This window comes from Bactrocera oleae, chromosome 2 (assembly GCF_042242935.1).
Source record: "Bactrocera oleae isolate idBacOlea1 chromosome 2, idBacOlea1, whole genome shotgun sequence".
In the NCBI taxonomy this organism is placed as follows: domain Eukaryota; kingdom Metazoa; phylum Arthropoda; class Insecta; order Diptera; family Tephritidae; genus Bactrocera; species Bactrocera oleae.
The window spans coordinates 76,954,438-76,981,554 of record NC_091536.1 but is presented as its reverse complement, the minus strand read 5'-3'; the positions used below and the strand labels follow the sequence as shown (position 1 = coordinate 76,981,554).

Sequence of the window (27,117 nt, the reverse complement as noted above, 5' to 3'; positions counted from 1 at the left end):
CTGGTATAATCAACATTAACTTTGAAAGCCGTCTTCGGAGCAGATCTTTTTACTTATAATTGATATTTTTATCTTCGAAATATCTGTGGATTGACATAGCTTTCTGAGGTAGGCCGGTTTTTAAAAAAATTAATGAATATTAAAGCACCTCATCAGCAGGTTCCAAAAACATATTACAAGTGGGTTCTGACTACCGTTCTTTAGTATTTATGAGCATATACTCCACATATACATAACATACACATTTAACCCCACTAAGTGTGCGCCATTTATTGGCACTATCATTCAGTACAATTTCATTCATTCATTCATTCATTGCCTCCTTTACTGGGTGACGGTCAATGTGCTGGGGAAATGTATGATGTGTGTGCGAATGTGCCAATGAAGCATAAGAACCAACCGATCCGCATAGCTTTCAAGATAGCTCAGCTGTTGCTCTTACTGATTAGCATGTGTTGTTGTTGAATGTTGTTGTTGACACTGAACTGACGCTTAATCGCTATGCTATGTTGCTGCATACTTTTATAGGCAACAATTTACACTACAACAATGTAACAGCAATCCAGCTGTGTGACAACATATGTGGGTGTCGAGGTGGATGATACTTTTACTCTTGAATTGCCAATCTCGGATTATCGCTGTCATTGCTGGAGAGGGTGAATTTAAAGCCGGATTAGCGTGCATAAATATTCGCATTGTTGGGGAAATTTCGTAGACGATTTGAATTATCCGCTTTAGTTGCATTTGTGAAACGGTTCGGAACGGTTCGAAAGCCGAAACAAAAACGCTCGCTATTTTGTGTTCATATGGCAATTTTCATGGTGGAATAATTAAGATTTCTGAATTTATTTTTGGGTGTAATTAAAAACAAAACATAATTCAATAAAACAAAACTGCCACTTTAAAAAATAAGAAATTAATTTGAAATGCAAAAAATTTCTTGGTTATGGCTCATAATCGGATTGGCCATGCTTTTCGTTATCGAATGTGCAGAAATATGTAAGAAAAAAAGTAAATTAACAAAATTGATACGAAATAGTAGTCAATTTAGAAAGTGTATTAGTAAATGTTCACATTTATGAAATAAATATTAATATACAAGACGATCTGATCAAATCTAACCAGGACTCTAAAAAAACATACATCTTCACGTATTTTAATACAAACCTTTAATATCGCCTACAAAATAAGCTCCTAACTCAATACAATACAAGCATACCAATTCTTCATCCCATTTTCTATACACTTGTTATAAGACTCGGTTTGGATGGACTGCAGTGTCTTCAACAAATTTTGAATTTTTCGGTTTTAACGGTTAGAGCGCCATTCGCTAGCTTACGATGATAATCAAACAATATTTCTTTAATTTTTTCGATGTTATCGTCATTAAGAGAGGGGATAAACGACTCGCATGAAGCAAGTTTTCGATGGCTTCACGATCTTCACTGCATTCTTTGTACCACTCAAATATTTGTGTTCATGATGTAGTAGACTCTCCAAATTACTTCTGCAACATTTTCAATGATTCCGTAGCAGTAATTCCATCGGAAACACAAAATTTCAAGCAAATTCATTATCCAATTTTTTTTATTAGTAAAAATCGCGAGACAAACTTCTCGTTTCGTAAACAAATAGCTGTCAAAAACACAGCTATTGACTTCTGAAGATCAAACTTCACACGTACAATAAAAAGGTTGCAAAAATCTAGGAAAAGACAGTTATCGATTCGGTTTGCGCGCGCAATTTCAATGAACCAGTCCGGGTCAGTATATAAGCTCAACCCGAAGAAAAAATTTAAATATACCTCATACAAAATTCAAGTACTTTGTCTGAATTAAAAAGAAGTGAAAGTGTAATTTTTCCTCTGGAGAACGTATGTATATAACTACATATATGCACATATAGACCCAAACAAAAATTCAGACACAATAATGACCTTGTATAAGCAAAAAATGCTGTTGATTGCAGTAAGCTTTACCAATTGAGCTCCGCTTTTACTACAGAATAAATTGTTTGATAAAGTGGTATTATTGTATCTTGTGTGGGCATATTTGTGTTTATATAGGTCAAGTACCGTGACGGTATATATATTTATATATATTTCGAAAGGCAATTGAGATGAATTGCATATTAAAATTTTAGATATATTTGCTTGTCAAAAAACAAAAAACGAATTCATAAATATTCTTTAAACCACTGAAACAAATTCAGAGCTAAAATCAGCAAACGAGAGCCAAAAATGTTTGGAAATGCAATTTCCAACCACTAATATTATTCACTAATCCGTCTTAAAAAAGGATGCTGTTTCTGTTGTTGCGGTGGCAAAAAACATTCCTGAAATATTTTTGAATGCTGCCGAGTTGACAGTTCTTGGGCGGATAATAATCCGGGTCCGTTCCGGTTACGTAGGCAGGACTGTCGTGGAATGTGCTAAAAAAATTTGTTTATTTCTATGGTTTGAAATGAAAAATCGAATAACTCGAATACCGTCATTAAACAAATTATTGATGAATCCTTCATTTTTTGTTTTGTTTTTTGAGAAAAACGTATACGTTGTGTTCCAAATAAAATGCCATTAAAGATCTGAAGATATAACCTTTTCTATGGTAACCTAATATGGTAAGTGAGTTACCCTGTACATATTAATTGCTGACTACATTAATGTTTTAGTCTTGACTTCCCCGGTCTCAAATACGAACCATAAACATTTATCTTGAGTTGCATATATTTTAGTTGAGACGTATGATGTAACTTATTCTATACAGTTAACAGATAACACCCATTTATTTACTCTTACTATGTTTTTATAGAGAATAGGCATACTAATTATAGCTGTCATGTTAAGTTTGTATCACTTAGAACACCCATATCGGAAACGTCGTTCGGATCCGATCAACTCATCAAGCATTGACATTTTATTGATAAATAGAATACAAGAACAGAAACAAAGATAAGGAGAGAGAAATAAATCTATGTTCATCTATATACATATATATATATATATGTAAAAATGTAAATCTACGGATTTGTATATAAATTTAAGAATTGAATTTGTATATTTGTCAGTAGCTTTTATTAATATTTTACTCAATTTACCTTAAAGCTTATGACACGTTACGTAACAAAATTATCGATGCCGAACGCTCGGCCGCAGTGGGTGGCAATATTTGGTTGACATCGGCAGAGGATAAAGCAAACAGCATATTAATGAATGCCAAACGATCCGAGGTGATTGCTCCAATAATATTAAATAATGATATAAATAATAAACTAAATCCAACAGATGGCGGAAGGCGTTAAAACCCCCGAGAAATTTCCACCCGCCATGCATTTCTTTCAAGGCAAACAATATCTGCGACAAAGTGAAGTTTTTCGTATTATACAAAAACTGCCCAAGGGCGCGTTACTGCATGGTCACAATACGGGTATGGTCAGTTCACGCTGGATCATCACCAATTTGACCACGCTGTATAATTTGTATACCTGCCGAGATGTGAATGGTCTACTGATGTTCACCTATGAGCAAAGCAAATGTCACAGTGAAGTACAAAACGTTTGCTTAGAGCGCATTAATGCTGAGGATCGGCGACTTTACGAGCGGCAACTGGAGAAGCATATCAATATGTATACAGTACATCCGGAATGTAGGTTAATGTTAATATATGAGTTATTTATAATAATGAACATATAGGTATGTATATATTATAATAATAATACAAATAATAACTTTTTTCCAAATGTCAGCTGTTTTTGACGTTTATAAAACTTTAAAATTGACAACTTATTCTTCAACAAAGGTTATTGTTTACCTCTCTCAAGAAACATCTTCTATTCGTCACTTCTCTGCTCGCTGTGTTCAATTTCTGCTCTATTGTCAGAAATAGGTACAAGAGAGCATGGCGAATAGAACTTAAGTATAACCTAATGTCACAAAAAAATTATAACCAGACTCTATACGACATATATTGACTAGATTCTAACAATTTGGGTCTTGTATGCTTGTAAAATCTTCTAAATGTTTACAAAACAATTTTACAGCCATGATTACCGATAAACGCAAGATTTGGCAACGCTTCTATAATATTTTCAAAAGTGTGGAAAATTTTTACAGTTATCAACCGGCCTTCTGTAATTATCACAAACGTTTACTGGAAGAATTATGCGAGGATAATATATTTTATGCTGAACTGAGGTCACCACTGACGCCGGTAAGTTCAAAGAGATTGGGAAAATATACAGTCCATCGCATTTAAATTGGAATTACTATGATTTTTATTTGAACTCAAACTTTTTACTATTCTTCCTATGAATGCTTTAAAAAATATCTGTAGATCAATAATATTAATAATTATTAATTTTCATTTTCTCTTTACTTTCAAATTAATAGCTATATGGCGATAACAATCGCACATTAAATGCCCTGGATGTAGCAAACGAATTGGAAGCTATCGTTGAGGGTTTCAAAGCACGTCATCCTGACTTTGTGGGACTCAAGGTGATCTATACGAAACCAAATCAAGGCACAGTGGATGAAATGGCACAACATTTGATAACCTTTAAACAATTGCAGTTAGTAAATATTTGTCGTACAATTTTTTTATAGAAATTTTAAATTAATTATATTCATCGCTTTCTGCCCAACTAGTGATGCCAAGCCAAAATTCATTATTGGCTTTGATTTGGTGGGACAAGAAGACACCGGCGATTCGCTTCATAAATTTGTCAATGAATTGACCGACATGCCACCCACTGCCAACTTTTTCTTTCACGCTGGTGAAACTAGTGAGTATATAAATGCGTACTAAATGTTGCACTAATGCGAACAAGAAGCCTATGTACGGTCTTAAATCAAATCTGCATAATTCCACTTATCTTTCTTTATCGCTGGAGGTTGCCTACATCTCTGGAATACCCCTAGTTAGAACCTTGTTAGATATCGTTTATAATGATTTACAGTTCTATAGTTAGATAAACAGAAGGTTGTTAACTAATATGCATTTTCTTTAATTTCACATACAATAGTACCTTATGAGGAGTACGACCTTAGTAACTGAAAAATAACCTATAGGCCCATAGTTTTTGGAACTTTAGCCTTTATAATAAGTAGCTATAAAATACATATTTTTTACTATGAAGCTTCATATGAATGTCAAAAATGGTTTTTCTAACTCAAGACTCTGCGTCGCGGAGTGTTATAACCTCTACAAAGAGATTTTTTTAGGTATGCATTGTTATTCATTTAAGCTGCTTACTTCAAAATGATCTTACTTCACAAAATTCAAAATTTTTAATAGTGAACACAGTGCTTATATGCAAGTTATAAAAACCTATTTCATAAAAAAAAAAAAAAAAAAAAAATCAAATAATTTATATGATAGAGAAACCCGGCTAAACAAATCATCTATACATATATTATATAATGAGAGAATTTTTTCAAACCATCCTTTTCTTATTTTCATCAGATTGGTGTGGAAAGACCGATTGGAATCTCATGGACGCTTTGCTGCTCAACACAAAACGTATCGGTCACGGTTATGCACTGCCGAAACATCCAAATATTTGGTCCACAGTCAAGAAACGTAACATTGCCATCGAAATTAGTCCGATTGCTAATCAAGTAATGGGTCTCGTGTGGGATTTACGCAATCACCCCGCTACATTTCTTATAGCCGAAAACTTTCCAATTGTCATAACTGCCGATTATCCGGGCATTTGGAATTCGAAGGGATTGAGTTACGATTTCTATTATGCATTTATGGCGCTGGCGCCAGCTGAAGCAGATTTGCGGTTTCTCAAGCAACTCGCCTTGAATTCGATCAAGTCTGACAAATTGCCATTTAAATTAATTTATTTGCGAAGAAATAATGTTTATATATTTTTACAGGTACTCCATTTTATCTTCGGAAGAACGTCGTAAGATTAATCGCGTTTTCCAAAAGAAATGGGAGGAGTTCATTTATAATGTGATCAATTTGAGATTCTAAAAGTAACGTTTTTATTAATTAAGTCATATTTATCAAATCAGTATTACTACTAAGATTAATGCTTAACAGTGTAATAAATTTCTAACAATTTTACTAAAATACTAAGCAGTGAGTATTTGCTTTCATTGTGGCATCTTTGGTTACACAACGCCGGGCGCAAACCAGCCGTGCAGGCACTTCGGCACTGGTCCATTCGTATGAAAGTCGCAACGGCCCAGCTCAGTCCAGGTTTTGGCACACAGCACCAGCAAACCGACGCGATTATCACTTAATCCACCCCAGACCATGGAGGCCAACACCACACCATCATCTTCGGCGCAGGCATCTGGCGCGGGCACGAAGACTGGTTCGCTGGGATAACAATTCGGTTCACACCATTTCTGCACTGCTTTTGCCATAACATCCACTTTAACGAGCTGTAAATACAATAATTCAATTGTGAATTAATAATAATTAAATGTGTGCTCTTCGCAAATATTACGCACTGTGCCGGGGTTCTCAGCATCTACATCCGAGCTAATCGCGTAGAAGTAACGATATTTTTTGGCTGAAAAAAATTAATCAGCAAATCAGTGAATCGAAATTACAAACACATCCGAAATTTACCTAAACATTTTTCATAATTGATGCGCGGCGTCTCACAGCCCCAATCACAAAGCAATTCGGGGCGCACCATTATGCTGCGATTGCTTAGCTGATACGCTTGCGCCGTGCTATATTCCAAAGTGACCAAATTCACCATTGTTTCACTGTCCACATTCGCTTTCGAATCATCCGCTTCACCCGCAAATGTACGGCACTCGAGCATTTCTTCTTCTTGCAATTTATTAAGCGCCATATTTGTAATATTCTCATAATTCGACTCGGAATGCTTCATTTTCGTCGGTTGCAGATGCGTACTAATGCCGGACATTGTAAAAGATTTCACCACACGCCGCTGATTGGTTGGGCGATCTTTGAACGTCACCACGTCCGCGTTCTCAACACCCAGAGGCAGCACAAAACGCAATGGACGTCCACGAAAATGTGACGCATAATTCGGATTCGATTGCATATTCATAATGGACTCCAAATACATGCAGTTAATCATTTCGGGATCTTTATAGCAGCAAATGTCGATCACTACATGATTATCCTCCTCATACTGATTGATTATGTGTAAATAAAAGAATGCCTCCGACTGGAAAGTGTAGCGTAATTTACCCGTCTCGCGATCAAGTAGATGGAACAGTGTGGGCTTGTCCTCGAACCATTTTAGGCAGGCGGCAAGCTGTTGATTAGATAAGTTGGCTTTAACAAATTCCGTCAACGAAACGGAGAGTGGTTGCTCAACAATTACGAAGAAATGCTCGGTAATACCTGTAACGGGAAAGTGTTTAGTTCTGTATTTTAACCGTTATTCCTATTGTGTGCCTACCAAACGTATGCATATAGCCAGGATGTAATTTAAAACGACAAGAAACCGAACCCACAACGTAGGCATCTTCAAACATTTGCTCCCCATGCGGAAAACAAATAATATTATAGACTGGTCCTGATTTGGTAGCGGCCGTACCTAGATTGTATACAGTTCCATTAGGCAGTACGTGAGGATGTGACGTATGATTAACGATACCGACAAAATCTGCAACACAGACGCGTCCTTCCGTGGCCAAGGTGCGTGGATTAATTCTATAAATTATATTTGTATTAAACTGGAGTCATATCTCTAATTTCAATTATTGCATTTGTTTCACCTATGCACCATCGGAGTCTCTGCAAATGTGTAGTACTCATCCCCAAATGGGTAAATAGATATCATTGAGTTATCAGAGCCGCTATCAGGACGAAATATTGCGGAGACTCTAAGAAATATAGAAAGCTTTCAAATTAAAAATCATTCTTCTGTCGCTGTTTATCGGCTTGAGGCTTTGAACTGAATACTAAAAAACGTTAACTCACCTGTCGAATATCGAATGGCAAGGATCCGGTACCGATGCCGTACCAAACTCCGTTACGACTATACGTTGTGCAGCACGATTTTTCTTCAGTGTTTCTGTCTCAACAAAACGATTTTGATATGTAACGCGTCCGTTTTTTATTGCGAATCGATGCACTAAAGCCGAACAATCGAATAAATGCTGAAACATCATTTCACCCATCTTCCAACTACCGGGACCATTGCGCAGTAAGCTGCCATTCAACCAAGTGGGAATATGTCCGCTGGTATGGCCTTCAATGGGTTCGGTAATTTCCTGCTCACACGAACGCAACCACACATCTGAAGCACAATTTGGATAACAGCGTCCGCCGCCATCGATGCGTACCGATTCGGGATCGTGTTGCTTCGGATTATATCTGATCTGTTGGCGTGAAATAAAGCATTTGTATTTTTTTTTTCAGTATAAAGGTTTAATGATCTTAGATAATAAGTTAAAAAACGAGAAAAATTAAATTCATGAACTAAGTATTCTCCATTTTTTCTCTGAAATACTAGTAGAGCTGGGTTAAAACTGTAGTACTCTTGCTAATTACGATACAATTAATTGTGTACAAGAAAAAACCACGAAATCGCCGATTTTAATAATCGTTAACTATCCGAAATCGATCAAACCCATCGACTGATTATGAGATCGGCTCAATTGGCTTTAGAATTAGCGACCACCACGAACTTCTTGTTTAGTGCAGAAACTAGAAAAGCTTATGATTAAAGATTGAAAAAGGTTCGACGGTTCTCCAATACACAGATCTCGGCGATCATCCTGGGGCATTTGAACCATTGACCATTTCTAATACCATAAGAACTCCTAAATATGGATAAAACTCTCTTATGTGTTGCCGAAGCGCTTTAAATATTTTAGGCGATTTTATAAGAGGTGCAGAGATATCAAAGAAACAAAAATATTTCACTTAGTCAAGATTGTCTCGAAATATAATATAATCACTGAAAATGAAACAGTACTAAACATTTTCCAGAACAATGCATTTAATTCCAGCAAAACCGCTGTTTAAACACTATTTTATGTAGATCGCAAACACTGTGCCCATAAAAGTTTCGAATAACTTGTTTGCTGGTGGAAACAGAGGAAGGAGTGAGCATCCTCTATACATATGAGAGGAATGTAGACTCACTTGACTTTCGAATTTCGATTTTGTAGACCCGACCAAAGCAACACATATTTTATATTATTATTATATTCTCTTCTGTTTCTGATTCAATCTTAATCAATCGTTTGAATCTTCCTTTTCACACAGTATAAGAAATTTAAGATTCTTTATTACAAGTATATAATATATTGTATTATCACTCCTTCATCACCTTTGGCAAAAACCAAGCTTGTATGCGAAGACAAATATCTCTCACAATGCAAACGATAGAAAGCAAATACATTTGGTATTCGAGCAATTCTAAAATTTTTCAACACAAAATTTCACACAACAACATGATTCAATTATAAACAAAGCCCACAACTGTCTCCGAAAATGTCAAATAAAGCACTGCTACTCGTCGCTGCAGTTGAGGACCACTGCACTGTAGTGTACATAGGTATGTATGTAATATCTCGAAAGCGCGTAAAATCATGTCAAAGCCGGATAATTTGCGCTTGGCTAGATGAGCACTCAAGCGATTTAAGCCACGGCTAAGACAAATTGTATACAACTGAAACGTTAATTCCTTAAGCTTTTATGGTTAGTATTAGTCGGTATGCACATTTATAATATATACATATATGTAGATATATGTGTATATATGTATTTGTATGTTCAGCGAAATGTGCTTTCAAGTGCGCGTAGTTTGGTGATGTAAAAAGCTTTCGCAAGTTTTGCTTTGAAGGACAACACAACGTAAACACTGTTTACCCGACAAGGATATACTATATACACATATAATGTAAGAAGGTTTCTTGTTGGTATATATTTTTGTTCTTATATATGCATACGTGCGAATTCACGAGTGCTTGTTGTAAAACATCAATGCCCTGTGCCTGTATTGATCGTCCTTGCTCTTGACAGAGCGCGAACTTGGCATTCAGGCGAAAGCTGCGACGACGCTTTTTGTTTATGAGCATTTGTAAGTGTTAGTGTGTGTATTTGCACATACAAACTGTATATTTTATCGGAATATACTAACAAAAATATTTGTTGCTCAGTGAAGTAAATGAATTTAATGATTTTAATAATTACTTTTATATATATACATATATTCAGCGTTACAAAAAATTAATTAAAAAGACAATTTATTTAACATTGGAATTAAAAAAAAATATTTTGTAATAGCAGAAAACTTAATTAATAATAATTTTCAAATTTCTAATCCCAAATACCAAATTTCAAAATTAAAAATAAAAGTTTAATTCCAAAATCGGATAAAAATTTAATAAACAACATGTTAATCTCATGTTTATAATTGAAAAACAAAATTAAAGCTAAAAACTTAAAAGTAATTTTTTAATAAAAAAATTGTTAATTAAAAAATTGCAGCTTTCTCTATATTATATGTAAACAAATAGGCTTAGATTTATATGTAAACGAAAGGCTCTAGTAGCAGTCGGGGAAATCTGTGCTAATTATCCATTTTTCTGATGATACGTGATTACTGAAAACAAAAAAAAGGAAAGAAGAAAAAACCGAAAACAACATTCTTGGGCCTACGCTCCAACCGGGCTTAAAGAAAATAAATACTATATATTCGGATCAGTCATCAGATTTTTAAGCGTAAAGTATCATAATAATTATTAGGAATAATTAATGAAATTGTTCTTAAGCCTACTAAATTTTCTTCATTTCCGCTTTAATATAAAACCCAGAGTTGAATGAAGGCGTCGCTAGACTAAACATTCAATGCCAACAGTGGACTATGTTGAGTTATACAAAAGTTTATAAAAACAATATATTTATTTCAAAATTTCATCAAATTATGTAGTGCATTCACTTTAAGTTTTGAAAATTAAATTTATGTTGTCAACCAAGCATATACCATTTGACCTACTATTGTACAAACGACAGGGCGTATGAGTAACATTTATGTATGCTGAAGCACCATTTACCACTTATAACTCACTAAAGTGATTTAATCGTTTTCTTTTTTTATATTTTCACTAAAGTTGCAAACATTATTGAATAATTCACTAGAATTATTAAAGCTCTTTTTGTTCCAAATGACACTATTCGTTTGACTGTATAGCTTGGAATCATTGATAAAGTTAACAAAATACATTTTGAATTTATTAAGATCGTTTTAGGTTAAACACCGTTCCATAATAATTGAGTCACAACAGCCAGGAGAGCATTTACTGAAAAAATATTTTCCAGTTAAGGAATATAAAGAATTCTCATCTCCAAGTGGAAAAGATAGTACAGCTATCCGTAAAATATGTGTTAATGAATAATATTCAGTTGATATTGATATCGGCATTATTTAATTGTAAACAATTAGACCTAGGAAGAAAAAATAACAATTTTAGATAAGTAATCACTATGGCTTGGAGTTTTTATCGCAATAATATTAAGCTAAGAATTTTCTATATCTTTTTTTATTGGAACAAGCTATGAAAAGTGCTACAGAAGTTCTTCAATATTATATGTATCTTAAGGGGGAATAATAGCCGCCTAGCTTAGAGCTCGTACTGACATGATTTTACCACTTTTATTTAGATAATTGTAACATAATAACTTATAAATAAAGTGAAAATGAGACTTAACTTGGCGTTCCATGAATTATGTAACCGGAACAGCATAAGACCTGCTAAGGAATGATCGCTTAGGTGCATTTTCAAAAAAAATGTTTAATATTAATATTTCATGCCCATCATCCATTTTAATGGAGAGATATACAATATTTCATTGCCCCTCAGAACGGTTATTTATTCACTATAAGCTATCAAACATGTTAGCTGTTATCAAGAGTATGCGTTTCGGGTCACCTTCATGCGACTCTAAAAGCACTTACAGAGTTTTTTTTTCAGATTTCGAATGCGTTTATCAATAATAGACTTTGATTCATATTCTTATCGAAATTTTGCTTTTAATCTTCTTAACAAGGAAAATTTTAGAATTAACCCATTTGTTCAAATATTTTACTAAAAGCAATGCAAGTAATTTATTCTCATAATTCCAACGTAGCATAATTTCTGTTGGGAATATTGAAGTGAACCCCTAAAAGTGCCCACAGTTCTTATATTCGATAATTTCTATGTGTATGTGTACTATATATGTGGCTTCCCGTTACGGTTCAAATGTACTAATTTATATATTATTGTAAACAGTCCATATTAAAAGGTATGGTTCACATTAAAGACAAAAATGTGACCACAAAACATGTGTCCGAAACTTTTGTTAGAATCGCTTGAGTTTTTTAGGTTTTTAAAATAAAATAAAAATTCCTTTTTATATTATAATAAATCTATTACATTTAAGTCCATACATTCTATAATTGAACAAATCGTTCACTTTGAATATCACCGAAATAAATTTATTTTCAACATGATCCACAGCAACTTCAAAACACACGACATTTTTTTTTTTTTTTTGTTTAGAAAACAAAAATTTCGACGCAATTCATTTCCTAAGGAAATTTTCGGTTTCACGGCTTCTAAATTGAATGCAAAATTTTTTTTATCAAAATTTACCAAATTCATAAAATATTGCGCAATTTGGCAATAAAAATTCAAAATTAAAACAAAACTGTAACAAACCGCAAAAAAGTCGCGTATAAAGGACTTTATAACGCCTTCGGCCATAATAGTTCTGCTTTATTGATTGACGTAAAGTATACAGGAACAGGAATAACAACACCAACACAGCAAGGACGAAAATAGCACAGCTAACGTGAACCGCAAACAAAAACAAGTACGCCTCAAGGTAATTATGAATTATGAATGACGGAAAGCGCTTGCTGGAAGTCAATTCCTAGACGAAGCGTTACGCTCGAAATAAAAGCGACAACTAATAGAATTGTAACTGCTTTCCGACTCGAATGGTCATAAATAACAGACACAAAGTATCGGCAGTACTTAGCTGCCGCGAAGCCGGTCAGCGGCAAGCGTAGATTTGTAGAAGCATGTGTGCGCAAATAATATCTTAAGTAGTGCGCAACGTTAATATGCATACATACATACATTTATATATATTTACATACATATATAAAAATGTTTATAAAGGTGTATAAGCGGTAGCGTTTGCATTTGCCGTGCAGCATAAACAAAAATACACAGCTGCGACCGCAAACACAACCGCAAAGCACCCCTGGCGGCCCCCAAAAATACACACAAATACACAAAAAAAAGTACTTATATTATTACAACGTTCGCTATTTATTTTGTAATTTATGATTGTTGCAAACGGTGTGGTGAATGCCCGTCTTGTTTCCGAAATTTCGCTCCAAAGCTCTTAATCAGCCATAATAGTGGCTGCAATTTGTGTCAATCAAAGCAGGAAGAACATTGACCGTGATTACTTGCTAAAATTATGGAAGTAAATTGTGACAAAAGCCGCACTTTGCTTGATTGTGTGGTTTTGTCAGGTTGCTTGTGTTGCTGTAATTTCAATGCGATACGCGGCAAGCTTCAAGTCTTATTTACCGCTAATCTTTTATTAATGCACAAAAGCCCTTATAAATTTGGTTGCCTTTTTAGTTTGTTAATTGCATTTTAAAAGTTGTTTGAACCAAAAAATTAACATTTATATATACCATATTTACATGTATATAAACATATATATTTAGTATATGAATCCGCGTTCGCAGTTTTTAGTATGAAAGAAAAGAGCTCGAAAGAAGCTTAAGTGGTTTCTCTGCAAGTACTTACGGTTATATGTATGTATTTGTAAATATATTTTTTTATATATATTTATGAGGCTTAAAGCGATTAAACATACGAAAGCCTAAAAATATTCGTAATAGTAATGGTTTTTATTTGAAAATAAATAATTTTTTTTATTTAATGATTTAATGCCATCTGATTAACCCATTTAACCGGACTGACAATCAAATTTTCATAACTGTTTATAAGCCTCGGCGGGATGGTTCTTAGTGCATTAAGCGAATTTTGTTCTTTTTTCGGTTTCGGATCATTTTTGAAGCACCATGAACTAAATTGTTGGACATTTTCGATGTCATATTCATAAATCAACGCCTCGTCATCAGTAACAATGCGTTTGTTGAATATGGTGTCTGGAACTACGTTGTAAAGCATCTTTTTTGCGACCTCTACTCGACGTCGTTTTTGCAAAGAATTAAAAAAATTAACTAAAATAGTTGAGTCGATTCATAACAATTTTTGAGATCCTCTGCTATCTCTCTGCTGTTTTCAAGCACAGAGGGGATGAACGACTCGCATGAAGCTAGTTTTCGACGACTTAACGATCTTCGCTGCATGCTTTGTGCCACTCACAAGACTTGTGTTCGTGATAACATAGACTCCCCAAATTACTTCTGAAATATTTTCAACGGTACTGTAGCTGTAATTCTATTGGAAACATGCAATTTCAAGCAAACATCTTGTTAAATTTTTGTTTTGATGCTAAAAATCGCCAAAAAAAACTTTTTGCTTCATAAACAAACAGCTACCAAACACAAACTGCTTGACATTTGGAGACCAAGCTTCACACGAACATAAAAAACAGGTTGTACCAATCTAGGCAAAAAGATTTATCGATTCGGTTTGCGCGCGCAATTTTAATGAACCAGTCCGTGTCAAATTTGATCAAATGATATAAATTTAGTTTCTTAGGTGTAAAGTAAATATTAAACTCAAAGATAATATGCGCTAAAAAATGCATTAAATATTGTATTTTTAGTAATAATTTTTTGACTTAATTAATTTTTTTTTACCTTTTTTTATTATTTCCTGAATAATTATGAAGTTTTATAAATGTAAAATTTAATCTAGTTTACAAAAAAAAAATTAAAAATATTAGACTGTATTTTATTTCTCTAAATCCATATTTTTTATTGATTTTGATTGATATTTATTTTAAATTCAATTTATTTAAAATATGCAAGCGCCTAATTATATGCAAAAAATATTAATTTACCAACTTGAAAAAAATTAGTTGCCATCCTATCCGCAAATGCTTTCGAAATTTATAAAGCCTACTAACAATTTTTAATACGTGTATGCTTGCGTCGCATTTACAAAGCGTAAATATTGCAAAGCAAAGAAACTCTATACCTTCAGTTAGCTGACGGCCAGTGGAACGACGTAGGTAGTGTCTTACCCATATGACCTTGACACTATTCTAAAGTTCTTAAGTCATACTGTGTTGTAAGTGTGCGCAGACTTCGCTGTGATGGTAATTCTATATTTTCAAAATACACAAACATACATACACATGTGTATTTCATATACTCATAATCTCATAATTTATGCCTCTTTTTGTTCAAAATGTAAAAAATTCTAACCATTTGTCATTTGAATATTTTTTTCGTACCAACTTACCTATTACACGTGCTTCAACCTCTGTGGCTTTCTTACCAATCTGCGCGGCAAGTCATCAACCGCTTAGAAGTGCAATCAACTGTCGTCTATTGAAAAAAAATGACGTAAGTAGAAAAAGTCGAAAAAGTAAACTATAATTTATTTTAAATAATTAAACTGCTGCGAGAATTTCATTTTCAATAACAACTCTACTTCATTGAAGTATAGTATAAATAGTTACTCATACGCCATAGCGCATCGCAATGTGCAAGTAAAACAAAACCACTAGTGATTGAGTATAACTACGTTGTTGTTGTTACAATTTACTCATGCTTAATTCATTGCTTTTAAGTTCATTATCGAATAAATGAATTAAACTACACAAACAACAATAGCACACACACGTGAGCATTCCGAACCCAACAGACTAGTTCAATAACTCGTGTGACTACAAATTGTGTATGCATACATTTATAACCTACATATGCTTTCCTACATATGTTTGTATGTATACACATTGTTGATATGATTTATGGGGAGCAAAAGCGCTTCAATTGATTTGAATTGATCACAATTTGTGACAGATCAGCGTTAAATCCCGTAATAAATTGATAATAATACAAATATTAAGGATGTTCAAAAATTATATTAAATTTGAAATTACTTTACACATAAAAATCAAATATTAATTATAAAAGTAACTGCATTTTGTATTTGTAAATAAAAAATCGTGAATTTTTTTAAAATAATTTTTTATAAAAAAAATTTTTTTTTTAAATATTTAATTTTTTGGTATATTAGAATAATAAGAAAATTATAAAAATAACTCGATTGTATTTATAAATAAAAAAATTCTTACATTTTTTCGAAATATTTTCTATAAAAATATTTTCTATAACTCTGAATCTTTTAACAGAATTTTTTTTTGTAATTATATTTATTAAGGCGCAAAAAGGAACGTAACAATTAGAGAAAAAAATATTACTTTCGTTTCTTATAATGAATTAATTGACTTTACTATTTATAAGAAGTCAGCAATCTAAACACGCATTATGATTTTGCCCAGACAATTTGGATCAGTCTAATAAATTTCTGCTAGTGGCTATAAAAATAGTTTGTTATTATTATTATGAATGGAAAAATATGAGTTAACATATTGTCTAACAAATCAAGGGGTGGCCGATGCAATGTCACACGTGCGACATGTGCCACGTGAATGCTAGTTATAAATATGTGCTTGTCTATGCAAGGTTTTGAAATACTATTGTATATGCATTTTCATAAGTCAAAACAATTAAATTTGAGGTTGTAGAAAAGCAATGTCCTATTGTGCGCTTCGTAGTTATAATAAATTAAAATAGAATCCGTTAAAGGTCATAAATACATGTACATATAATTAAATCACAAAAAAATCTTCAAAAATTATGCCTATTAAGAATACTAACAGGATTGCGAATTTTTTAGTTCAAAGAACTTGCATTTAAAATTAGACTTTAAATTTTTAATTCCGAATTTAGAATCAAAAGTTTAAAATATTATATTTTAATTTAATAAAATAAATTAAAATTTTATTTTTAATCCCAAATATATTGGATTGTAAACGGAGAAACTATTTTATAATTAAAAAATTGGAGTAACGAATAAAAAAATTATTTTTCAAATTACAACCTGAAAAGGGCTAAAAAGGAAAGATTCGATATATCTATTTAAAGTAAAAAAATAATTGTTATTCAAATGTTAATTCAATTATTTTTTTTAATATTATTTGCAAACCCTTATACAAAACATATTTTTTCATCAAAAAACTTTTAATCCAAGCTTGCACACTTAGAAGTACAGGTTGTTTACTTTTCACCATTGTCAATTTTCCCCTAAATGAGGTGAAGTTCTTCTTTATTATCGTTTGACAATTTGCACGCTCTTCCAATCGCAAACGTTCAATCAGAGAACGTAAACAAATAACATAGAACGTAAAATTTACGATTTTGAATTGTGTATGCAGAGAACGTATATAATTTACGTTCTATGATTTACGCTCTCTGCTGTCAGCTGCAACGTCAGCTGTGAACTTTTGACATTCAATCAGAGGATATAAATAAAAACAAAAACGAAAAAGTTTAATTTGGATGTTAAAAATTGTGATAAATCTGCGCTAAAACAATATACAAAAAATAAAAACAAAAGGGCACAACAAACCAAAATCAATACAAAACAAATGAAAATAGTCGCAGTGGAGCTGTGTAAATTATAACAACGATGTGGGAGACATTGAGTGTGCTCGCATAACGCAATTCCGATACATTGAATTAAAATCCGTTTTAAATTATTGTTGTGTTATTGTGTTTTTTGTTGCAATATTTTGTGTTATTACAATTTATATAGTAGCTTTTTACAATTTACATTGCAATATTCGTTTATGCTCTCCAGTTGCCGCAATTATCCATCATATTATCGCTGTCTCAGCCAGGAAAACTATTTTAATTTCGGAAACCTGGATACTAGCAACTGTCCACATCATCAAAGTAACTGCTCTGCGACACTAATAATTTTAATGATATAATGAACTATATAATGCTTACAACAATGTAGATAGCGGCTCCAACGATTTATCTGGCAGTAATAATTTGAATTATAATAATTTATTACAATTCCCCACGACGTCTTGGCGCTCGTTGGACACAAATATTGATACAGCACCTACAAGTAGCTGTTATAGTTCCTTACCATTTTTGAACACAATGAACAACAATAGAGCTAGTGGTGGCGAGGCCGGCATCGATGCTACCACATCCACTACCAACTCGGTGCACTCTATTAATGAATCTGCATCCCGCACTTGTCGCATACGTTCAAGGCTGGGTGAATTGAATCCATTGTTCCAAAAAAGAAATAAAACTGAGGATGAAAAAGCATTTCCACCACATCTAATTAAACAGGCACGCAAAACAGGCGCTTTACAGCTGAGCGGCCGAGGCTTAACGTCAGGTTAGTACAACGGTTAACAATGGACAAAAACAACTCTATTTCTTTGTATTATCGTGTAACGATACCAAGCTTGAAAATCAATAACTCATCCTTAAATAAATTTCTGTATGCGTCACGATGTTTCAAAGGCATAATTAAATGAATTTTCTTAGTTAGTCCACATTCCTGCCGGCATCGCTTAAGTGGTCGCACAATTATTCCCAGCTGTTTGTTGCGCGTTTCCTCGTAGTTGTAGTTAAAGGAAATGTCGTAATAGTATTCAGTGTTAAATTAAAGTTTTATAATTAATGAGGTATTAAAACAAAATAAAGCATGGTGTTAAAATAGTGAACAAATGTGTTTTAAAACATATTAAAAACAAAAAAAAACTTATTTTACAACGCCACGTTATTTCACAGTTTTCCGTGAAAAGTAAGTGTTAAAAGTTGTGCACATGTAACCATATTATAAATACTACGTTTACAAAAATATTTAAAAACAAAAAAGAAAAAAAAGCGTTAGCTTCGACTACACCAAAGCTATAATGCCCTTCACAGTTGCATTTTTTATAGCATAAAAGGGTATAAAAAGATATAGAATATAAGTAGTTTAACTTTCAAAATATTCTGGAAATAAGTTTAAATTCATATCTTCGTGATATTGAAATCGCTGAATGTCTGTTTAAAAATTTATTGATATAATAATTGGCCTACCTCAATGGTATTTAACTATAATGTTGTAATATATTTTATATTACCTTTAATTGTTTACGCCGTCTTTATTTTCCGTCCCACATTTATCACCTAGTGTATGCGGAGACATATCGAACCGCACCCAACATATCCAAAACTGTAAAATGCATATTTCCTGCCTCAACCACACAAATGACCTTTTATTATGTCGTCATGTGCATATACCTGTTCACAATCGCTTAACTAACCGTTATAGAATTGTGTTTGTAGCTTTCTATGTCAATTGTTAAACGTTCTGTCTGGCTCGCTAATGTTACTAACTAACCAAAACTGGGAGTGAAGCGCATATTTGTGTATGTGTGTTTATAAAGTTATTTATGAACGCATTTCCCCTGATTGAACTTGACAGTGAAACTCTTTTTTTTTTTTTTTGTTACACATAACTACAAATGTATATATGTACATACTTTTATATTAGTATTTGTATGCACTGAACCATTTTTCTGCTTCCACGTTGCTTATAATATACTATTTTGCAACATAAGTTTTAATTTCTTCTTATTATTATTTAAATGCTGTTAAGTATCGTATTACATCACCTAAATCTGCAACGTAATATAGCTAACCCAATTATGGCTAAACCAAATTTCATGCTCGGTTAACCATCACGAGCGCTTCGTTCAACACAGTGCAACTGAAATTGAATTTTATGCCATAAAATTAACATTAATGCAAAAGTTAAAATGCATCAACGTAGTTGCATACTGTCGCTCAGCGTTAATGGTTGCTGCTTATTAGCATTCTTAATTTGTATTAATAAAATAAAAAAAGTATTATTTTCCGCAGTAACTTTTTGTTAAAGAAAAAACATTCAAAATTGCGTCCTTAAAGCAAACACGCAAAAAGCTCACATCCTTCTGCATGTGTGGTCCGGCGCATAGGCGTTTATTCTATCACATACGGGAATATCACATGGCCTCCTCGACCAGCGAGCAGGAGACCGAAGATGAAATCGAACCGAAGAGCCAACGTGAACCACTGGCAATCGAATGTAAATTATCCTTTAAAGATCACATGGCTAATCTGCAAAATATCTGTTCTGTGTTATACGACAATGCACACGTATATAGTTAAAATCTATTGATAAATTGTATCAAGCGCCGGAAAAAATTATTTCTATTTTATCTAATAAAGAGTTTAACATTCTAGTGCCCGATAAAATTTACCAAATAAACCAGACTGACCAGGATTTGCCAACTTCATTGGAACAGCTCACTGTTCGCGAAGAAGATGCTTGGTGGAATCAAATGCCTTTAACCAATTTGGATTTAAGTTCGAACGCTTTGACACATTTATCGCCAAAAATTGAGAATCTCGAAACATTGACCACATTGACGGTGAGTTTAGCTTATGCCTTAGGCTTATGTAGCATTTTATGCGAGTTATTCAAAATCGAATACCAACACTTTTGATATACAGTTTTAATTTAGTGTGATTTATACATTTGATGGTGATTGTTTTATTGCGTTATTTTCTCTCGGCAGCTGCACGACAATTTACTAACCAGCCTTCCTAGATCCATATGCAGATTAGAGAAATTAGTGCGCGTCAATCTGAGTCGCAACAAGTTGAGAGAGCTGCCTGTTGATTTTTACTCGTTACCTGAGCTGCGTTACTTGAATATATCGTACAATGAATTTGAAGAATTACATCCCGCTGTCAGCGATTTGCACATGCTGGAATATTTGGTATGTAGAGTAATTTTAATGTTTCTGTGTTTGGCATCTAGACTCATGTAAGTCCTATTTACGATATTTTAAAAGCCTTACACGCAGCTTTTAATTGACCTCCTCTGCATCTAATAAGCATTAGTTATAACAAGTCTAAAATAACCAAAAAAATTTCATAAAAACTACTACAAAACTAAGAAGATAAATTTTGGAAGAATCTAAAAAAAAGAATAAAGTGAATGATATGTAAGATTTTTGATCCACATATTTAACGGGACAAGGACTGTCAATACAGTATTATTCCCAAAACAGCAGTACTAGCAAATATTTATATTCAATTTCGGAAAATTTTACCCCATTTTTGAAATTATCATAAAATATATTTATAGTAAAAAAACTTTCGAAAATACCCAGGGTTTTCTCGGCACCTACTTTCTTTACTTTTTCAAATTGAAAAATATTAATATTATATTTAATTACAGACATATTTTTTTTTTACTTATCGTACGAATACCCCACACTTTTTATTTGACCAAACTAATTTAATACGAATTTGTAGTATTTAGTATAGTGTAGAAGTATTTTGGTCAAAAAGTGTAGAAGCATATTGGTTCGAACTATATTTTTAGTTGACTTATAGGGTTATATCCACGTACTAGTCAACAAATGTTTGAAAATATATTTGAAGAGACATTTCGACAAAGGTGTCTAGCGGTGAGGCAGATTTTTCTGCGAAGGACTAGTAAAGTCGTGAAAAATTGACACTTCAGAGTTAAAAAATCGAAATTATTATCAAAAACTGTATTCCTACGATCATTACCTAGGTAATGTAGGAAGGTCGTATTTTCAAGTCAAGTTAAGCGTTTCGGAGAAATTTTCCTCACGTGTTTAAAGTTTTGGTTGTCGATTACACCAAAATAAAAAACTCTTACAAATCTTGAAAACCATAATTTGATTAGAAAAAATGTAAATTAACTTTAAGAGTATATTTTATTTAACATATGTTAATTATTATTATATTTTATTTATCATGCCAAATAATTAAAAAACTTACTTAAAAAAATATGTAATAACTTAAAAAATACAAAATAGCATATACACTTACTTACATGGTGTTTGAACTAACAAATTTAATAATTACTTACTCAAACCAAATATATAATTGAAAGAGTTTTTTAAATGAATAAAAATATCTAAAACAAAGTAGCATCTTAAAAGCAGTTAAATCCTAAATGAAACTGAAATTTATTAATATGCTTAGTTTTATTATGTATTAGAAGAAAAATAGAAAATCAACTATCTGATTATAATATATAATTTAAAAAAATAACACAAAACTTTTTAATAAATATTATAATTAAATTTTTTTTTCCAAATTAACAATAAAATGTTATCTAAATAATACTAATCTGAAAACTTAAATTCACTATCAATAGGTTAAATGGAATTAAATTAAGAATCGTATTTTTTAAATTTTTTATATTTTTTTTTATTTTCCGACCTAAACTAAAAATTTAATTAAAAGCTTTTATTAAAATTAAACATACACATACATATATTTATAATATTTGCATAAACATATATTTTCACACTATTCGTAACTATTAATGCAATGTGGCTTATGGTTTATGGTATAAAATTATTATCTTACTAAAAGGATGCTTCACATAACTCACTTACGAGGCTACCCAATGGTATTGGCTTTCTGGTGCGCGTATCTGAGCTTTTACTCTCACATAATCACATAAAAGAACTGCCCTCCGATCTGGTGAATATGCGTTGTAAGTTGATTACATAACCAAATCAAATTATTCATGCCTTATACAATACCTAAACAAATACATATATACACATATGAATATTATAGATGAAAATATATACTCTGGAATATTACTAAAATATAATTTTTTTGTTATTATGTTATAATTGAAGCGCTACAAAAATTGGATCTGAATAATAATGACTTGATAGCCTTGCCCGAGGATATGGGCAGTCTGCGCAAATTGTTATGTTTATATCTGCAGCACAATGATATAACGCAATTACCCACTTTCGAGGGCTGTCAGAATTTGCAGGATTTATACGTTGCCAATAACTTAGTTGCGGTAAGCTATTCACATATGTACATACATACAAACAGACGTCGAAATAAGCATGTGGCCTAAATGTAGGCTCTCATTTATGAGCGTTTTATAAATATTTGAGCTTAACGCCTTCCTTTCAGCGCTTTTGATATTTGTTTTTTTTATTGTTGTGTGTTTTTTGTGAACTTTCTACTTGTAAAATGATTAATTTTTCTATATTTTACAAACTGTGCTATTTTTCGTTTTAGAAATTACCTGAGAGTTTTTGCTCAAACTTGCCACATTTGAAAATTCTCGATTTGCGCGATAACAAAATTACGAAAATTCCGGACGAAATTTCGCTACTGAAAAATCTCATTCGGCTCGATCTTACCAATAATTCCATAAACAGTCTGCCCTTGTCGTTGGGCTCATTAGCGCATTTGGTTAGCCTGCAAATCGACGGTAATCCCATCAAGTCCATCCGTCGTGATATACTCCAGTGCGGTACAAATCGTATACTACGAACATTGCGCGAACGTGCGCGTGCTTCTGTCGAAAAACAACAGCATCTTACTCAAGGCGATACCGTTTCCTTAAACTCTTCAACATCGTCGGCAACAACTTTCGTACACAATAATACCGATAAAATGGGTGCAGATGGTTTGAATAGTCCACGCCGTCCGGCTGGTGGTTGTGATGAAGACACAACATTTCCCGATAAGTGAGTGTTTTAATTAGTGTTGTGTTGTTGTTGTTTTCGTTTGTTTTGTTCTCTAGTGTGTTTATATGTATGTAAATGTGTAATTATTTGTGTGAGTGTGTGTGATTGAGTGTGGCCAACCCCTCCTTCTCCAATATAGACATAACTCCAACACATATATGAATGTGAATATGGATCAGTCGAGCGGAACAACAGAACAAGCCCAAACGATGCATTCGATGCAACAATTTGCATACAATTACAACAGCTATGAATATATGAAAATGGATATATCCAAATTTGTAAATCCATATTTCCCCTATAATAACTGCTACGGTACATTAACATCATCCTATGATCCGCATTATCCGATCTATCAACAACCAATACCATATCAAAATAACCATGGCCACGGCGGCTGCAGTATTTATTCGCAGAATATTTTCTAATTATGCCACATGAGTGGTTAGTAATCGAAACGTGCTTGAAATTTCAGATACAAAATGAGAAACACGCATACATTAAATGTGACCATGCAGTACTTGTCCACAGTACCTGACGAAGTGTTCCAAACGGCCGCAGAAGAGCATGTCAGCTGCGTTGATTTCTCTAAAAATCGTTTGGAAAAGTTGCCAGATGCGTAAGTATGATTAATGGAAAATGTTTTTTAATGAATATTTGATGAAATTAAAGCAAGATATTACCATTAGAGTAAAAATGTTGACAACTTTTTTATAATTTTTTTTATACCAAATTTTATGCCAGTTGTTTTCTAACAATATAAAAATAGATTGATATATATTCTTATATATATTATATAACTTCATTAATGTAAAGGAGGCAATGATAATTAGTTGTATTATTTTATACCAGTTTTTTAATGTTATATGTAGCATTTAATATGCACCGCGCTTATACTTATGTTTCTTCTGTTTGCATATTTGAACAATGATTAGAATAATCTATAATTTTCATTATACCAGTTTCTATTTGCAATTACACCTGTAGTTAAAAGTGGCTTTTTAGATTTACTCAATGTTTTCGTTCGCTTTTTAACGTTATTTCTTCATAACTAGTTAAATAAAAAACAAATTATATATATAATATATTTTTTTGTACCAGTTTACAAAAAGTATGTATAGATTTTATTCAAATAAATTGCTTAAATTTTTTTTAAACGCTTTTACTATTTAATGCGGTTAATATCTTTAATTATACCAGTTTAACGCTTTTTATTTAAATTCTGATATTAGCAAGTCAATTTGGCAATACTTATTATTATACCAGTTTTTAGTGAAATTTTTTGTAAATATTGCTATATTTTTATAGCTATTTATTATTTTTTTTCTTGAACCTCTAATAGAAGTAAATGTAAAATTTTTATGCCAGTTTTGTTTTTCAATATATTCTTATGAACTAGTTCAATATTAAACATTTAACATAATCTACTATATTTATGGTAAAAATATTTGGTTAGATTTTAGACTTTGTTTTAATTACTATCAATTTACAGCGTCAATAAAATTATTACGATAAATTGTTGAAAATAATATCTCTCTCCCCACCCGCATTTCTCCACTAGACTTCATCTTCTGAAGGGCAGTGCCAGTGAGTTGGTCTTCTCCAACAATCAAATAACCAAAGTGCCAACATTTTTGTCGCAATTCACACGTCTTACTTTACTCAATTTGTCATGCAACCAACTGACCGACCTGCCGAAGGAAATGGGTGTCCTGAACACCTTACGAGAATTGAATATTTGCAATAATCGGTAAGTTTTTTGTATATAACTATCTTGTTACCATACCTTTAGTTTCTTATACGATTTCCTCTACAACTTACTCTCTGCCCAATATACTTAAATATTATTAATCATTTCATTTTAATTCTTTTCAGCTTTGACCACATACCGACCTGCCTTTATTATACGCAAAATCTGGAAATTCTACTGGCCAGCGACAATCGTATCAAGCATATCGATGCGACACCAGAAGGATTGGGCGCCTTGAAGCGACTAACTATTTTAGATCTACGCAACAACAACATTGAGCAAGTGCCACCCGTACTTGGTAATCTAACACATATTGCGTAAGTCCAGCTCACTTTCAAACTACCGTATAACCCCATAACGCCTATTTTTAATTGTTATAATTTACAGTACACTAGAACTGATCGGTAATCCTTTTCGACAGCCACGCCATCAAATACTTGCCAAGGGCACAGATGCCATCATGTCGTATTTGCGTGATCGTATACCAGCCTAAGGCTTAGCCAGCGAGCTAACTCTTTTCTTTTAGTGTACAACGTAACATTATTATTTTTTTGAAAACGAAATGGAATGTGTTTGTTGATGGTCGCAAAAAAATTCAAATTGCCGCTTATATTATACAAAATCGCCCAAGCTACTGTTAACTCGTGCGTGCATTGTGGTAGAACGTAGATTTAATAGCGGTTGGGTTAATTTAGTTTTGAAATTTTATTTGTGAGAACAAGATACGCAATATTTTCATGCATATACATACTCTATATATATGTATTTATATATATATATATATATAATGTACGCCTAACAAAAAAAAGAAAAATATATTTTTAACGATATTACAAATTTGGTTCCGTCTCTTTCGCCAGAGTTATGGAAGCAAATTCAATTTTTTTATTATTTAATATTTACTAACTACCTTACACTAGTCATTATGTACAATACAACATACAATCATAAATGCATACATAAATTTATATAGAATTTGTTTAAAATAGAATTTCTAAAATTAGAGACACTAAAAAAATGCTATAAACGACTTTTAAACTCGCTAAAAATTAAAATAAAATTGACAGCGTGTAAAAAAGAGAGAGCGAGTATTGATCTTAAAAAGCGCTCTTAAAAAACATGTTGTAAACTCTGTAGTTCCGTACACTGTTAATAAAAAAAGAAATCTTATTAAAACAGCTGCTAAACAAATGTTTAATTTAAGCAAAAATAAAAGAAAATCATATGCTTTAGTAGATTTTTGTTTATTGTATATATAACATGAAATAACATATACTTATAGAAGAGACAAGAAGGACATGCAAAATATTATATAAGAGTCAAAACAAATTCTAGAATCGGTCTATTGCCAGGCCTATATAAAATGTTAATCAAAAATCGAATTATACTCACTACCATATATATAACGGTCCGATATCGCCCGTTCCAACAAATGAGCAGCTTCTTAGTGAGGAAAAGAACAGGTACAAAATTTCAGATCGATAGCTTAAAAACTGAGGGATTAGTTCGCGTATACACATTTCCCCGGGAATTGTGGCCTTGGTTTAGGCAATAGTTCATGCCAAATTTCGTGAATATCTCGTCAAATAAAAAATTTTCCATACAAAAACTCGACGTTTAGCGTTCAGTTTGTATTACAGCTATATGCTATAGTTGGTCGATATAGGTGGTTCCGACAAATGAGCAGCTTCTTGAAGTGAAAAGAACGTATGCGTATCTCAAAAACTAAAGAACTAAATTGCATATATACAGACGTGGCTAAATCGACTCAGCTCGCCACGCTGTTCATTTATATACATATATATTTTGTAGGGT

The 27,117-nt window shown here is 32.6% G+C and overlaps 3 protein-coding genes across 10 annotated transcripts; 2 read left to right on the top strand and 1 right to left on the bottom strand.

Moving 5' to 3' along the window:
- The first annotated feature begins 634 nt into the window (after positions 1–634).
- Positions 635–6,089, top strand: Adgf-D (Adenosine deaminase-related growth factor D). Of its 3 annotated transcripts, none has more exons than XM_036368270.2 (8): positions 635–1,011; positions 3,104–3,228; positions 3,284–3,644; positions 4,039–4,208; positions 4,388–4,569; positions 4,646–4,782; positions 5,463–5,820; positions 5,885–6,089. In XM_036368270.2, the coding sequence occupies exons 1-8, from the start codon at positions 927–929 to the stop codon at positions 5,982–5,984; spliced, it is 1,518 nt and encodes a 505-aa protein (XP_036224163.2). In that variant the 5' UTR covers positions 635–926; the 3' UTR covers positions 5,985–6,089. The 3 variants fall into 3 exon arrangements, with proteins under 3 accessions (XP_036224163.2, XP_014089955.3, XP_036224169.2); XM_014234480.3 differs by having other exon boundaries at positions 638–999; XM_036368276.2 differs by lacking the exon at positions 635–1,011 and adding an exon at positions 2,156–2,619.
- Positions 5,972–12,750, bottom strand: ninaB (neither inactivation nor afterpotential B). 2 transcript variants are annotated; one of them, XM_036368262.2, is made up of 7 exons: positions 12,659–12,750; positions 7,926–8,326; positions 7,721–7,828; positions 7,402–7,655; positions 6,591–7,343; positions 6,470–6,531; positions 5,972–6,400 (listed from the first exon to the last, which is right to left on the bottom strand). In XM_036368262.2, exons 1-7 carry the CDS (start codon positions 12,701–12,703, stop codon positions 6,125–6,127), a joined length of 1,899 nt encoding a protein of 632 aa, XP_036224155.2. In that variant the 5' UTR covers positions 12,704–12,750; the 3' UTR covers positions 5,972–6,124. The 2 variants fall into 2 exon arrangements, with proteins under 2 accessions (XP_036224155.2, XP_014089989.2); XM_014234514.3 differs by lacking the exon at positions 12,659–12,750 and adding an exon at positions 9,283–9,645.
- f-cup (flyers-cup) lies at positions 12,730–26,493 on the top strand. Of its 5 annotated transcripts, XM_014234511.3 has the most exons (13): positions 12,730–12,824; positions 15,453–15,504; positions 17,807–17,901; positions 17,969–18,364; positions 20,245–20,432; positions 20,580–20,783; positions 22,423–22,546; positions 22,698–22,870; positions 23,098–23,552; positions 24,028–24,171; positions 25,114–25,302; positions 25,428–25,619; positions 25,690–26,493. In XM_014234511.3, exons 2-13 carry the CDS (start codon positions 15,500–15,502, stop codon positions 25,793–25,795), a joined length of 2,271 nt encoding a protein of 756 aa, XP_014089986.2. In that variant the 5' UTR covers positions 12,730–12,824; positions 15,453–15,499; the 3' UTR covers positions 25,796–26,493. The 5 variants fall into 5 exon arrangements, with proteins under 5 accessions (XP_014089986.2, XP_069961817.1, XP_069961816.1 ...); XM_036368246.2 differs by lacking the exons at positions 12,730–12,824; positions 15,453–15,504 and adding an exon at positions 17,485–17,637; XM_070105715.1 differs by lacking the exons at positions 12,730–12,824; positions 15,453–15,504 and having other exon boundaries at positions 17,481–17,901.
- The last annotated feature ends 624 nt before the right edge of the window (positions 26,494–27,117 follow it).

Excerpts from the sequence above, each read along its gene's own strand:
- ninaB (XM_014234514.3), bottom strand. The coding sequence starts at position 9,354 with ATGTATTTGCTTTCTATCGTTTGCATTGTGAGAGATATTTGTCTTCGC. Across the intron at positions 7,829-7,925 it reads TGCCATTCGATATTCGACAG|AGTCTCCGCAATATTTCGTC; the intron begins GTGAGTTAACGT and ends TATATTTCTTAG. Across the intron at positions 6,532-6,590 it reads CAATTATGAAAAATGTTTAG|CCAAAAAATATCGTTACTTC; the intron begins GTAAATTTCGGA and ends AATTTTTTTCAG.
- f-cup (XM_070105715.1), top strand. The coding sequence starts at position 17,796 with ATGCTCTCCAGTTGCCGCAATTATCCATCATATTATCGCTGTCTCAGC. Across the intron at positions 20,433-20,579 it reads AAACATTGACCACATTGACG|CTGCACGACAATTTACTAAC; the intron begins GTGAGTTTAGCT and ends TTCTCTCGGCAG. Across the intron at positions 25,303-25,427 it reads TTGAATATTTGCAATAATCG|CTTTGACCACATACCGACCT; the intron begins GTAAGTTTTTTG and ends AATTCTTTTCAG.
- Adgf-D (XM_036368270.2), top strand. The coding sequence starts at position 927 with ATGCAAAAAATTTCTTGGTTATGGCTCATAATCGGATTGGCCATGCTT. Across the intron at positions 3,229-3,283 it reads TGAATGCCAAACGATCCGAG|ATGGCGGAAGGCGTTAAAAC; the intron begins GTGATTGCTCCA and ends TAAATCCAACAG. Across the intron at positions 3,645-4,038 it reads GTATACAGTACATCCGGAAT|CCATGATTACCGATAAACGC; the intron begins GTAGGTTAATGT and ends ACAATTTTACAG.